The sequence below is a fragment of the Leptinotarsa decemlineata genome, unplaced genomic scaffold, assembly GCF_025532065.1.
Source record: "Leptinotarsa decemlineata unplaced genomic scaffold, Ldec_3_MD MMD2_tig00001719_RagTag_RagTag, whole genome shotgun sequence".
Lineage (NCBI taxonomy): Eukaryota > Metazoa > Arthropoda > Insecta > Coleoptera > Chrysomelidae > Leptinotarsa > Leptinotarsa decemlineata.
This window is the reverse complement of record NW_027412569.1, coordinates 11,850,016-11,864,630: the sequence shown is the minus strand read 5'-3', so window position 1 is coordinate 11,864,630 and position 14,615 is coordinate 11,850,016. Positions and strand designations below refer to the sequence as shown.

The following is a 14,615-nucleotide window of genomic DNA, read 5'->3' as shown; positions in this document are numbered from 1 at the left end:
TGCTTCAGTAAGGTTTCAATAATTTTCCACAATTATATCATCAGCTGCTTTCAGTATTTTACTGTTTAGATCATGAATATCTGGACAGGAGGAGTCTTTCAGGGATGATGAATAGCCCTGTATATTAGTAATGAGAAATACATTTCTACGTTATTATTATTATATTCCAGCATGTCCTATAAAATAAAATCTTTTTTTAACCCAACAGATGAAATAAAACAATTCTCAGAGGTTAAATTTATTGATAGCGAGTGGCTTACAATCGTGATCAACAAAAACCTTATTGGTTCTTAAAGTTAAGAGCATTTACAAATCTTTTCTCTATATTATCCCCACCAGCTTTATTCAAATCACTATTTGGAGTAGCCTCCATTCGTTTCAGCCAAGCGGAGATGTTTGTATACTTATTTTCATCAACTGGCAAATAAACAGAGGAATTCGTGATAGTTGTCCAGATGCTGAAGTCTGCGATAGTCAGATCATCACCAGCAACGTGGTTGCTGCCTCTAAGATACTCTTCCAAGACATCATAAGCTTCTATCATAGATGTCAATCCTTCTGAGGGTATGATTGTTTCTCCTTTGTAAAGAACAGGTATCTGTAATGATAGATGACAAATAAACTTAGGAGTGCACGGTCATAGGTGAATTATCAACACTGATTTCATTTGATATATGATGGAATTGGCCGGTACTTGATGAAAAACCATAACTAACGTATTCTAAAAAAACTTTATTGTGTGATTTTCACTAGATAGTTTTACAAAAACGCAACACGTGTTTCGCCATACAATGGCTTCCTCAGGCGTGTCTTAATAACTAATTTTACACATTAAATTCTATATATACCTAATTCTACAATTTAAAGTATTTCAAGTACCTGATTTTTCACCTAAATTTGTGAGAACTTTTAGAAAATTCAACCAAATGTATCCTGAATCAACACCAATGAACGAGAGGTAGACTACAAAATAATTTCTTTAACTACGGCTCCATGTTAAAAGCGCCTTCGACATTACCAAAACCTGTTATTTCAAATGAGGACAATACTGTTAACGTTTTGGCATATTTTCATGCATATCCAGAAGCTTCCATTCGCAGTGCAGAAAAAGATTTAGGTGTATCACATGCTTCAGTCCAACGAATTTTGAAAAATCACGGAATGCATCCGTATAAATTTACCAAAGTTCAAGCTCTAAAAGCAGAAGACTTCGAACGTAGAATGCATTTTTGTGAATCCCTTTCGATTCATACACAGGAAGATCGGGAATTTTTGTCAAAAATAATTTGGAGCGACGAATCAAAATTTACGAGGGATGGTATTTTCAATAGAAGGAATAAACATTTTTGGGCTGATCATAATCCTCATGTTACAAATGGGTTTTCAAGAAAAAATTGACCTGAATGTTTTCTGTATTCTGAAGAACAATAAAATTAGCTTTTTTATTTATGAAGACACTCTGAATGCAGAGAGATATCTCCAAATATTAAGGACGACTGTAACCGATTTTCTTGAAAATTTGCCTTTAGAGGAATATAGGAATTCGTGGTTTCAACTGGACGGAGCGCCAGCTCATTCCACCCAGGAAGTTTCCAGGAAACTTGACGAACTCTTCGACGATCGTTGGTTTAGGCGTTTAGGGCCGTAGGATTGGCCACCGACATCACCCGATCTCACGCCACTTGAAAGAAAGGGTATACAATACTCCAGTGCCTACCAAAGAAGAATTGCGACGGCGAATAGTGCGGAGTATTGAAGATCTGGATCCCCAAGAAATTGAAAAAGCGTACAAAAAACATTTTAAAGTGTTTAGAATGTAATGGACAACATTTTCAGCATTTATTGTGAAAATGTGATATTTTGTTTACAATTTTGTTATTTTGAATCATCCTATTCTGTTATTGTCTGTGCTTTCACATGTCTTAGCCCACAAAAATATTACTTTTTACCAAAAATGACTGATTTTTGGTACAGTTGTTCCCTGGAAACTTTGAGCCATTGTTAAGAAAATTATTTTGTAACCTTACAAACTTCCTCGCGTTCATTGCTGTTAATTCGGGATACATTTTTTTGAATTTTTCACACGTTCTGACAATGATTTGATCACTTCGTTCATGTGTATAATAAATAATTTAATAAGAAAGTGTCATTAATGCATAAACGTATGACTGTTACCAAGCTGCTTGTTTGTGCTACTAGTTATCGAGAACCATAAGTGTAACAATTTATACATACACAAACTTTGAGATGATTTGCGAAGAACGTTCCACTTTCGAAATATAACCTTTGGTCCACCAAACAACGCTTCTTCACGTCTTCTGGATACAAAGAACTTCCATTGCCGTATTTTGAAACCAGATACGACATAATCGCATGACTGTCAGTAACAATGAACCCATCGTCGTCCAAAACTGGAATTGTATGTAGTGGATTCATCTGAAAAAAAAACAAACTAAAATGATTTGTTTGACTTGGTTTCACGTGATAAAGTGGAGTTAAGACCAAAAATAGCACGTCAAATTCCATCAATGTCAAGATTTTGTTCACTGTTTGCTTCGATTATTGTGGCATAGTAAGTCTATAAGGAGTATTATCTTGAACGTATATGCCGCTTGCGAGAAGCAATACGAAGAAAACGTCTGGTTTTGTTGAAACACAATTCTCAGCCACCGTATTCACCGGATTTGGCCCCCTGCGACCTTCTGTTCTCAAGGCGAATGACGTCAAATAAAATGCCCCAGAGAGAAAAGTTTACGTAACTATCAGTTACCTAACAAGTTAATTGCACTAAATTCTTAGTTGTTGATATTGATAATAAACTTACCTGGAAGTTCCATGTTGATAGTGTCAAACTGAAGCTCAGTAAACAAATATATTTACTTCGTCGGTTAAAACAAACAGTCTCTCTTGATGTTCTCAAGCTTTTATACCACAGTTCAATTCAGTCAATGAGTTCCTGTGGTCTTGAACAGTGGGGCTTATCAGCTAAAGCTGATGAAGTTTTTGTTATTCACGAAAAGGGAATCAGAATTCTGGCTGGTGCATCTACAAGTGCACACTACAGGTCATTATTCATTCGTTAAAGTTTATTAACAATGCCTAGTTTGTATATCTTGAAATGAGCAAATCTATGAACATTTGACCAGAAATAACTCTCAACTACATCAACCTTATAGTAGATTGACACTATCAAAGAGTCACCCCATGTGCTGTGATGTTAAGCTATATGAGCTTAGTAGAGTTTCTCCTTGAATCCTAATTTGATTGTATCTTATTAACTTTGTTGTATGTATGTTTTATGTTTTATATTGGCTTCTTTAAGTTTGTTTGACCTGTTGAATCAGCCAGTATTTTATGATGCTGTTATGTTTTTTGGGCTAATGTGATGTGTTTGATTGATTTATAAATTTGACCTAGATTCAATAAAATTCAATTCTAATAACGGACAGAAAAATTTCCCATCTTTGCACCAATATCGTTGTTTATATTAAGTTTTATGTATGTATTCATGTTGAAAATGAAGTATTTGATGATTTTCCGAGATTATTCTTATTGTCATTGTTGACGTCAATATAGAAGCTGTAATCAATTTTTCTGTTATTATTAACAATACGTAATGACTGAAGTCTGTTGTATTATTGATAATTGTGACTGTACTTGGGTTTTTCTGAGAATGTTCTGCAAGACAACCGATAGTTGAACTGTCGTTACTCAAATTCAAGGTCAGATCTAATTCAAATTGTATACTATGTTCAAATATGAAAAGTAGAAGCACTGCAAGAAATTTATTCCACTCTCCGAGGATTCATTGGGTCAATACCAAATTATCTAATAGAAAAATGAAATTACAAGTGTCTTCTTCAATATATAAAACAGAATAACTCATAACAAAAGTAGTCACAGTTGGAGGCAACAAAAACTTGCCTCATTACATTACAAAGCAATAAAAGCTGACGAATTCTTATGAAAGGGGCTCAGAATCGTAAAATTTCAAATTTTTCTGAAAGATTCAAAAAATAAAATGATTGTTCATTGAAGAGTTACGTTATTCGGGGCAGTAGCCACGTCGATTCCTTTTCACTGAAATTATGACATTCGAAATGAACAAAAACAATTTGTCTTCCACAAACACACTGAAATTAAAAAAAACTAGTTGCAAACATCGTCATTTTCATCTTGAAACTAAGAAGTAACCTACCTACTACACATTTCTTAGTTCAGCAAGTTATACCATAGATGGCAGCACTAAATTCAAAAAAATTCCAATACAACTGTTTTTATTAATGAATACATACTGAATATGTAGATAAAAAGTATAGGCAGAGGCACAATCACTACTTTGATTACCTTCAGAAATTCCGGTTTGTATTGCTCCCTTTTCGATAAATTCACTTCTATCAACTCCAATTCAACTTCCAGTTGCTTCGCAACAAGAACCACCGCTCTTGCAGGGGGGCTGTCTAAGAACCAATACAATTTTGGAGCCATTTCTTTAGAATATTTGGTAAAACAAAGATAATCGGCGAAAATAAATAGCTGTATCGGTGTGTACAGAAACGTCTGCTACTTTTGGACCACTAAATAACAATAACCAATATAGAAAAGTAGAAATCGTACACCGTACATCCTACTGTGGTACAATGTTGCCAAATGAAATTTCCTAAATTCTTTGTTATAAGGTGGTTGACAATGTTTCGTGGTTGTTGCTTGTATGTTATTTCATTGTAATTTCAGTTTTTTGCTTAATAAAAATTGTTTTTTCAGCTAATCCTTGCAATTTTTTTATAGATTATTTCAGGGATTTCAAATCAATTTACATCATATTAGAAAATGGAAGTCCAAACTAATGAAATGTTCCTGAATTCTCTAGTCAATTTTATCAAAAATCTTTGGTGTCGTCTTAATTGCGTAGGTATATATCTAGATTGTGTACGTGCAGGATTTTATTTTCAATTTTGTTATACCTTTTTTTCGTATTCTGAAAATACCTATATTTCCAACACAAAATTTCTGAAACATCTCTGAGTTTATATTGAAACAAAGAACATGAGTAAGTCGTTAGAAATAAAATCACTTCGTCTGTGCTAGATACCTACTGACACTGAAATATTACAAAATTGTTAAAATGGGGGCACAACCCCCAAGTTCATTCTCACCTCTGGTGCATTATTGGTTGAATAAATATAATAGAAATTCAATAATATACAAACTAGTTCTTCAAACCCATCATTTTTTAATAAACTTTTTAATACAACAGGGATTGGAATAAGTTCCGAATATATTCAGCTGCAGCTTCATTCAAATCGTTATTTGGTGTTGCCTCCATTCGTTTCAACCAAGACGTGATGTTTGGATACTTGATTTCTTCGACTGGCAAATAATCAGAAGAATTTGTAATTGTCGTCCAGATACTGAAGTCTGCGATAGTCATATCATCACCGGCAACATATTTACTGCCTTGAAGGAATTGTTCCAAAGCACCATAAGCTTCGGTTTGAGCAGTCAATAAGTCTTGGGGTATCGTTTTGGCGCCTTTGAAAATGATTGGTGTCTGTAATGATAGATATTCGTCAATAATGAATTTATGGTGCATGTCATAACATAAGTTTTGATGAAAAAAAGTGATTACATTTCATAAAATTCGAACCACAAGTAGAAAACTGTCTGTGGGAGTTGTTGGAACAAAAGATCACATACTTTGTCTCATAAACCCTTGCCAGTTGCACTAACTTTGACACTAGCCCGACTCAGTCCTTTTACACAAGACTGCTCGAGTCTCGGCATCGGCGATAGTAATTCCCTTCTAACCACTTTCATTTTCCGCCGACTTATTTGAATTACCAAAGCCTATGTTGAAGAAAACTACGTTATACAACATTACCATGACAGAAAATAGGCGTTGCTAAGTGAAACTTTTAATCTTCAGATAAAAAGTAAAACTGGTATGGAATAAACCCAAAACAAGTACCAAACATGCATGTTACTTTCCTACTAAGTGTATAACAGTTTATCACAAAGTCATTTATCGTTTTATCTATTGAAAAAAAAAATATAGGTACAATAATATACTTACACACACTCTGATATGGTTTGCAAATAAAGTCCCACTATCGAAATACAATCTTTGGTCCACAATGGCCCGTTTCTTGATATCTTCTGGGTAAAAAGAACTGCCTTTGCGATATTTTGAAACAAGGTATGACATTATGGAATGGCTGTCTGTGACAATAAACCCATCGTCATCTAGAAGGGGTATAGTGTGAAGCGGATTCAGCTGAAAATTATTTAAATCATCTAAAGGAATTCATTCAGGCCAGTCTCAACTCCCTACACTGTAGGTTAATGAACTGACACCTAACAGAAAACAACTACTCCCCTGGCTAATACCACGAGGTGCAGGATTCTTCATTGAAGTTATTCCTGCATATGCTGTTGGTGATACAACTGCCGTAATAGATTTTCAATTATTGGAACACACTTGCAGACCGGTTTCGGGCTGTTTGGTCACTCGTCAGTGCAGGTAATGTCTATCATGAACATAAAGTCGATGATTTTCGATAATTGAAAATCGAATTCCTTCAGGGTATCACTCCTCGAACTAAGCTGAAGCGGACAACAAACAGCGGGTTTGTTACCGCCCCATCTGCCTTTGAACGAGGTAAACAACCGCATAGTCGAAATTTACCCAATTCCTCATATTATATGCCTAATTTGCCTAATTTCTCGTATTATATGTGAAATGAAAATTATTTGTTTTAGCTTGCAATTAAAAGCAAAAATAGTGTGTTACAAAACTACGATACGGTCTGATTTCTCAGTTTTTCAATTTGTTCATCAGATGTTGAATTTTCTTGCAAAAACATTGCCTTGAACTCACTTGGAAGATGAAAATTAGACGACGTATAATTCTTGTCAAAAATTAGATTCTTGTCAAAGATGTTTCTTTCCAAGTATAATCATATGATTTACTTCTTGACTGAAAGCAACCTGGCAACCTGGCAAAAAAAATTTAATGGACTTCTTTCAGACATCTTCCAAATCGTACCTTGTTTTTGCTGTGATAAGTATACAAAGAACACCTCAAGGCCACTGGAGGTTCAATTAAAAGAACATCATTCTAATAGGGAAAAAAATATTGGTGATTTTTTTTCAACTATTTAAGTTGCTTATTAATTTCAGTTTGTTTTTGTTTTATTTAGATTAAACCATGTTCTCAAAACAGCAATTTTGCGGCATAAAATCTTCTTTTTTTATTTTCTAATGTGAAAGGTTAAAATAAACTGAATATTGGCACGAATTACCTTCAGGCAATATTTTTGTTAAAAGATATAAAATAGGAACTGAGAGATTTCTATTTTTATCAAACTCAAATCAATGAACTTTCATTGAATCCCCACATTTTTTTTACCTTCAGAAATTCAGGTTTGTATTGCTCCTTCTTCAGTATATCCACTTCTATTAAATCTAATTCAATTCCCAGTTGTTTCGCACAAAAAACCACTGCCCTTGCCGGGGGGCTAGCAAGAATCCAATACAATTTTGGAGCCATTTCTCGCTGATGACTATTGGACAATCACACCAAAATGTGTAACTTCATTGAATCACTCATATCAGTTATATTCGAGTCGACCTTTGAACCACTACACAATATAATCCGTTAAACTCCATAACAAACTGGAAACAATCTGGCGTCGGCACATTGCATTAAATGATCAAAATGTTTTTAACTGAGTTCCATACAGTAAATTCAATGAGTCTGCTCTCAAATATGTCCTAAAATGTTCTCTGTTTCTGAACAAAATGGAAAAAATCAATAGATAAGGGACATTATATTGTAGCCGTAATTTTAGATCTCACAAAAAGCTATTGATCGCCACATATTACTAAATAAACTGCAAATTATTGGTTTTGTAATGGCAGACTGACTATTTATCACAACGTGAGCAGGTAACCAAAATTGAGGATTCAGTGTCATTATCTTGCAAGGTCGTTTTTGGGATACCTCAGGAGTGTGTTTTGGGACCTATATTATTTTCAATCTACTCAATATAGAAACATCAGCTGATCAAGTGAATAATGAACCAAAAAATGTTTACAAGTACATGCACCGCAATAAACTCAAACCTAACTCCTCCAAAACAAAACTTATGATCCTATCAACTGGTTATAAGCTATTCCTCATCGACAGACACAACATAAGATTACAAATTGCAGGTAATAGAGTTCATAAGTGAATTCAAATACTTAGTCGAGGTGGATAATCGTTTATCTCTTCATGCTCATTTTGATTATCTATTCGGAAAAATTACTGAAAAAATTTATTTTTTCTCAAGAATTCCATCTCAGCTTTCGATGTACTCAAAAAATACACTATATAATTGTATAATCCAACCCTTTTTTGATTATTGTGCAATTTATTATATTCATTCGACCAAAATAAGGTATCGGCTTTACAAAAAGTTACAGAATCGTGGAATTAGGATTATTTTACGAGTGAATAGGTATGCCAGAATATCAAACATGTTGCGAACATTGTCGTGGTTGTATGTTTCCCAAAGACGAGTTAGCAATGATTTTCATTTTCAAACTAACACCTACATAACTTAGGGTAGGTAACTTAAGGGTCTAATTGGTTTTATTATAATCGTTTAGCCAATACCATATACCGTTCAACCTACTATACCAAGTCGTGAACATTGTATATCATCAGTTACATTATTCAATTAGCACAGGCCTGGTAATATCATTTCCAAGAATACCAGGTTAAACATGAGATAACTACCAATAATTATCATTATGGTTCCAATGGCGGCGCAGAAGAGGCGGTGTCAACTTTTTTTTCAATAAAAAAGGGGAGTCCTGTAGCCCTCTGCTCAACAAGATTTCCATTCTCTATACATCGACCTTCACTGTTTTGAATTTGAATAATCAGTGGCGGAGTGATTTGATTATGAAACTAAGGAAACTAAGGAAAATCATAATCCGTAGCAAAAAAAATCAATTTGAAACAGACCCAAAATCTTCAACGTGTCGGAGTGGTTTGATCCAGAACTTTGCTTTACTAACTACTAACATGTTAGTCATCTGCACCAAATTTCTTATTACGTCCTAAGGCAGCTGTTTCTAAATCGTGACCATGTGAGCCCATGCGACTCACTGATCATGTAAAAAATTTCTTATTGCGACAGTATTTATATGGACATGCTTTATGACTACTGCGTATTCGAAATAGCTGTCTACGTTTCTCGTTTGGTATCCGAAAATATGCAAGAATCAGGATGGTCAAAAGATGAGAAACTCAAAATACTGCATGAACTCACGAACACACTTGGAGTTTTGATATCTCGTCGACCTGATTTCTGACTGAAGAAGCTTAGAACATTCTCAACAATTTATAGTTTCTCCACACGTAATGAAACACCTGTCTCATTACCCCATCATAACTTGTGTCCAAAATCTATACATATATACTATATATAAAGGAAAGTGGTGTTGGTTACACTATTTATAACTCAAGAACGGATGAACCGTTTTGGCTTAAAATTGGTGGAGAGGTAGCTTAGAACAAGAAGAGGGACATAGGATACTTTTTATCCCGTTCGACTGCTTTTCCGTCACCAAGAAGTCACTATAAAACGTGGTATAGCAAAAACGCATCTGACATAGAATAACAAAAAAAGGTAAATGACAGCTAAACGTAATTTTATCAATGGTTAATGAATGCGATTGATGATGAAAATAGTGGTTTATATTTCCTGGATGCCCCTGGTGGAACTGGTAAGACATTCCTGATGTCATTAATTATAGCTAGTGTTATTGCGAGATCCAACATTGCGCTTACAGTTGCTTCTTCTGGAATAGCAGCCACATAGTTAGAAGGATGGTGCTTTTTTATTGCCTCTAAGGCGAAACGAAGTTCGCAGAGTCACCTAGTATCTTAAATATTCCAAGAAAAAATCACATGGATTGCTTATAATGTTTTATTGAAACAATTCTACACCAAACATCTGAAAACTATATGCTCAAACAATTTTAAGCAAGTCGAAATTCATTGTTAACTGATCCATATCCATGAAGTAAAAAAACATTGTGTTCTGTTTGTCAGAAAATAATAGTGTCATGTTTGTTACTGGCATTTGGTTGCATGCATGGGAATTATTTCCAAGTACACTACCTAAATACACTGAAATACACTGAATACACTAAATACCTGTAATACACTACCTAAGACAACAATGATTGGAATAAGTCCCGAATATAATCACCAGCAGCTTTATTTAGATCATTACAAGGTGTTGCCTCCATTCGTTTCAACCAAGCCGCGATTTTTGGATACTTGTTTTTTTCAACAGGGTGATATCCAGAGCAGTTCGTAATTGTCGTCCAAATGCTTAAATCTGCAATAGTCAAATCCTCACCAGCAACATATTTACTATCCAGAAGGAATCCTTCAAGAACACAATAAGCTTCGGTTAAAGCTGTTAGTATGTCTTCAGGTATGGCCTTGGTTCTTTTGTTAAGAAGAGGCATCTGCAATGACATATATCTCATTTAATCATTCTCTATCTATGATTCAACTGAATTTATTAAACAACGCACATGTTCATGAGTAGTGACCATTATTTACATTCAGATAAAAAGTTAATAAAACGGGTCTAATATCCCTAATAAGGTCATGTTGTATCCATTCAATAATTGTCTAAGAAACAAGCACATTCATATTGAGTTGGGTCTTGGAGTATCTATTCCACTGAGCTACTAACGGACATGAGACGACTTGTCATGAGACGACATGGACATGTCACCATACGACATATAATGAGACAACATGTCATTAGACGACATGCCAGGAAACATGTTATGGGATGACATGAACATGTCATGAGACGACATGCCATGGGACGCCATGAACATGACATGAGACAACATAGACATGTCGTGGGATGGTATGTCGCGAGACGAAATGTCATGAAACGACATGGGCATGTTGCGAGACGACATGTCAAGTAAACCCGCAAATGCTGTGGTCATTTTAGTGGAAACCTTCCATCAATCTTTTGAAATCTCCACATTGTGCCATTATGGCTATCGTAAAAGAATTGTTCAGGATTTGAAACAGATATTGGAGGTTGGGGGATTGGAAAGCATCAACGATAGCCTGAGGTTATATTGAAGAGTTTATAGCTGCAAATGTAAATGTTTGAAGCAGTACGTCACAAATAAATAAAAATAATTATACTATGATGACATTGGGCAAAACGGATTATCAAGCCAGTGGAGTAAAGCTGGAAAATTGTTCACACAATACTGTAAATATCTACAACAATCGAAAATATTATGAATTTTCATCTGTTTACATTTCTGTTATGTTCAGTGTTTTGATTTAATTATTATTGTTAGAGTTGAAATTAAAATGAAACTCCAAATTTTGTCGTTCTTTTTATAAGTATCTACCTTTAACTATATTTTCCACAAAAATGTACTTACAGTTGCTTTGTTTTATAGTTAATTCGTTATGGTATTTTTTCGGTCAGATGCTTATGCGTAGCAAGATATAAAACAAAAGATCTAACTTCTATGATAAATGCCACTAAAATGGACGTTCAAAGCCAATTGAGGTAGAAACTTATTTTACTCACTGAAAAATCATTATAATATCTGAAACCACGCTACATCATTTTGAGAAATGAATAAATAAACATTCCTTCGTTAATATAAATATGTGACGCCTATGATATATTTTACTCACACAGACTCTGATATGGTTTGCAAATAAAGTTCCACTATCGAAATGTAATCTTTGGTCCACCATGGCACGCTTTTTTATATCTTCTGGATACAAAGAATTTCCTTTGCGATATTTTGAAACCAAATATGGCATGATAGCATGGCTATCAGTGATAATGAATCCATCGTCATCTAAAACAGGAACTGTATGCAGCGGATTTATCTGAAAGTAAACAGTAGTGTTCCTAATGATGAAAAACAGCAATTGCAACTAGGTTTTGGTAGATGGTATAGGTTTTTATATCCTTTCGCAAAATTTTACCAAATCTGTTGATGGCCATATTCAAACTAAAATATGACATACGTCCAAGAAGAGACCTGTACGGACTAGTATCGGGAGCAAGATTGTTGAAATGGGTAACATAAAACATGGGAAAAATCGCAAAAATCTTTGAGGCTGAACTGTTTTCCAGAGTCTTGGAAGAAATTGACAAGTCAGACAGCTCTCAGGAGAAAAAATACCATTGTATGACAACTAGTATCGGGAGCAAGATTGTTGAAATGGGTAACATAAAACATGGGAAAAATCGCAAAACTATTTGAGGCTGAACTGTTTTCCAGAGTCTTGGAAGAAATTGACAAGTCAGACAGCTCTCAGGAGAAAAAATACCACTGTATGACAACTAGTATCGGGAGCAAGATCGTTGAAATGGGTAGCATAAAACATGGGAAAAATCGCAAAAATCTTTGAGGCTGAACTGTTTTCCAGAGTCTTGGAAGAAATTGACAAGTCAGACAGCTCTCAGGAGAAAAAATACCACTGTATGACGACTAGTATCGGGAGCAAGATTGTTGAAATGGGTAACATAAAACATGGGAAAAATCGCAAAAATCTTTGAGGCTGAACTGTTTTCCAGAGTCTTGGAAGAAATTGACAAGTCAGACAGCTCTCAGGAGAAAAAATACCACTGTATGACAACTAGTATCGGGAGCAAGATCGTTGAAATGGGTAACATAAAACATGGAAAAATCGCAAAAATCTTTGAGGCTGAACTGTTTTCCAGAGTCTTGGAAGAAATTGACAAGTCAGAAAGCTCTCAGGAGAAAAAATACCACTGTATGACAACTAGTATCGGGAGCAAGATTGTTGAAATGGATAACATAAAACACGGGTAAAATAGCAAAAATATTTGAGGCTGAACTGTTTTCCAAAGTCTTGGAAGAAATTGACAAGTCAGACGGCTCTCAGGAGAAAAAATACCACTGTATGACAACTAGTATCGGGAGCAAGATTGTTGAAATGGATAACATAAAACACGGGTAAAATAGCAAAAATATTTGAGGCTGAACTGTTTTCCAGAGTCTTGGAAGAAATTGACAAGTCAGACAGCTCTCAGAAGAAAAAATACCACTTTATGACAACCAATATCGGGAACAAGATTGTTGGAATGGGTGACATAAAACATGGGGAAAAACGCAAAAATCTTTGAGGCTGAACTGTTTTCCAGAGTCTAGGAAGAAATTGGCAAGTCGGACAGCTCTCAGGAGAAAAAAACCACTGTATCTTCATCCAATTGATTTTTGAGAGGCCTTTTCATCCTTTAGCCTTCCAGAAAATTCAAGACAGACACTTTGCCAGTATTTCAATAGTTTTTCAATTCAGGTTTTGCAGTGAAAACATAAATGTGGTCCGTCAAAATTGTCTTTGCTGAGCATAAACTGATTCCTTCTCAAATTAAGAGTATCAAATCCAAAATTATGACAATTTGTTACTATTACTTTTTGGTACAAACGAATTTGAAACCAATGTAATTTGAAGTCTCGAAATGTTGTCAGATATTCAAAACCAATTCGTTTTAATATGATGCTTTTCTCACCTTCAAAAATTCAGGTTTATATTGTTCATTCTTCAGTATATCAACTTCTATAAGATCCAGTTCAATTCCCAACTGCTTCGCACAAAAAACAACGGCTCTAGCGGGAGGGCTGGCTAAAATCCAATATAATTTGGGAGCCATTTTGTTCCAATTCCTATGGAAAGAATTACACGATAACCACCAAAATGTGTTTTATGTATAGATCTACAGATAACTGTGATAGCAGCAACAACAGCGTTCAGAGTACTACACAATTTGATTTGAATTGTTTTTAAAAACACTTCACAGCAAATCACATGAGGTGATGATAACCCTGAACAAGATCAAAAGTGATTTTCCATTCCAGTGTAGTAGAATTATATTGTTGCCCGCTGCTTCGCCGCGTAGAATTTGGTTTGTCACCCCTATTTTTCCCCCTTGGGTGTGGAAATTCCGGATTCCCTTTCTTGATGCTTGTTTACACTAAACAAAGAACCTACCTGCATTTTTCAAGATTCTAGCTTCAGTAGCTCGACTGTACGTTAATATAAGAGTGTCAGTCAATCAATTGATAGCCGCTTATACAATATTGAATAGCATCAGCAAAAAAACCTACTAATCCTACTCCTACTGATATTATGAAGTTTGTAAGGATGGAATATCGTAATGTATGTAATTACGTGTTTAACTTTTTCACGGCTAAACATCTCAATGGATTCAAATGTTAGTATAAAGATAGATCATGACCTGGAATAACACACAGGGTATTGATCTCTCAAAATACTGTGTTGTACAAGACATATATATTTGTGGTATTTCTGGTAATTTGAGTATAGAAAAAAACTATAATACTGTGTTGCTATCGTTCTCCATCGAGAGATTTGAATGTTTTTTAAACACCATTCAAAACGTTTCAGATGAAATTTTTAAATCAGATGTGAATATGTTTTTATATGGTGCAGATTGCTATGATAGGTTCAGTCCAGCAAATAACAAAATCTGTGATGTTTTAGAATGTTATAATCTGAAGTA

General features: G+C 34.8%; 2 protein-coding genes across 2 annotated transcripts; both read right to left on the bottom strand.

Annotated features, from left to right (window-relative positions):
• Positions 1–222: 222 nt before the first annotated feature.
• On the bottom strand, positions 223–4,632 carry LOC111515104 (glutathione S-transferase 1). Its single transcript, XM_023171344.2, has 3 exons — positions 4,348–4,632; positions 2,236–2,436; positions 223–598 (listed from the first exon to the last, which is right to left on the bottom strand). Exons 1-3 carry the CDS (start codon positions 4,486–4,488, stop codon positions 281–283), a joined length of 660 nt encoding a protein of 219 aa, XP_023027112.2. The 5' UTR covers positions 4,489–4,632; the 3' UTR covers positions 223–280.
• A 581-nt stretch (positions 4,633–5,213) lies between these two features.
• LOC111515116 (uncharacterized) lies at positions 5,214–13,876 on the bottom strand. The gene is made up of 6 exons (XM_023171354.2): positions 13,605–13,876; positions 11,750–11,950; positions 10,228–10,530; positions 7,409–7,573; positions 6,074–6,274; positions 5,214–5,551 (listed from the first exon to the last, which is right to left on the bottom strand). The coding sequence occupies exons 1-6, from the start codon at positions 13,743–13,745 to the stop codon at positions 5,246–5,248; spliced, it is 1,317 nt and encodes a 438-aa protein (XP_023027122.1). The 5' UTR covers positions 13,746–13,876; the 3' UTR covers positions 5,214–5,245.
• Positions 13,877–14,615: the final 739 nt, after the last annotated feature.

What these genes read in the sequence shown, in the direction of transcription:
- LOC111515104 (XM_023171344.2), bottom strand. Translation starts at nt 4,488, where the DNA reads ATGGCTCCAAAATTGTATTGGTTCTTAGACAGCCCCCCTGCAAGAGCG. An exon ending in ACAAACCGGAATTTCTGAAG is followed by an intron (nt 2,437 to 4,347) that starts GTAATCAAAGTA and finishes TTTTTTTTTCAG; the next exon opens with ATGAATCCACTACATACAAT. An exon ending in CAAATCATCTCAAAGTTTGT is followed by an intron (nt 599 to 2,235) that starts GTATGTATAAAT and finishes CTATCATTACAG; the next exon opens with ATACCTGTTCTTTACAAAGG.
- LOC111515116 (XM_023171354.2), bottom strand. Translation starts at nt 13,745, where the DNA reads ATGGCTCCCAAATTATATTGGATTTTAGCCAGCCCTCCCGCTAGAGCC. An exon ending in TATTCCAATCATTGTTGTCT is followed by an intron (nt 7,574 to 10,227) that starts TAGGTAGTGTAT and finishes ATTTTGGTGTGA; the next exon opens with TTGTCCAATAGTCATCAGCG. An exon ending in ACAAACCTGAATTTCTGAAG is followed by an intron (nt 6,275 to 7,408) that starts GTAAAAAAAATG and finishes AATAATTTTCAG; the next exon opens with CTGAATCCGCTTCACACTAT.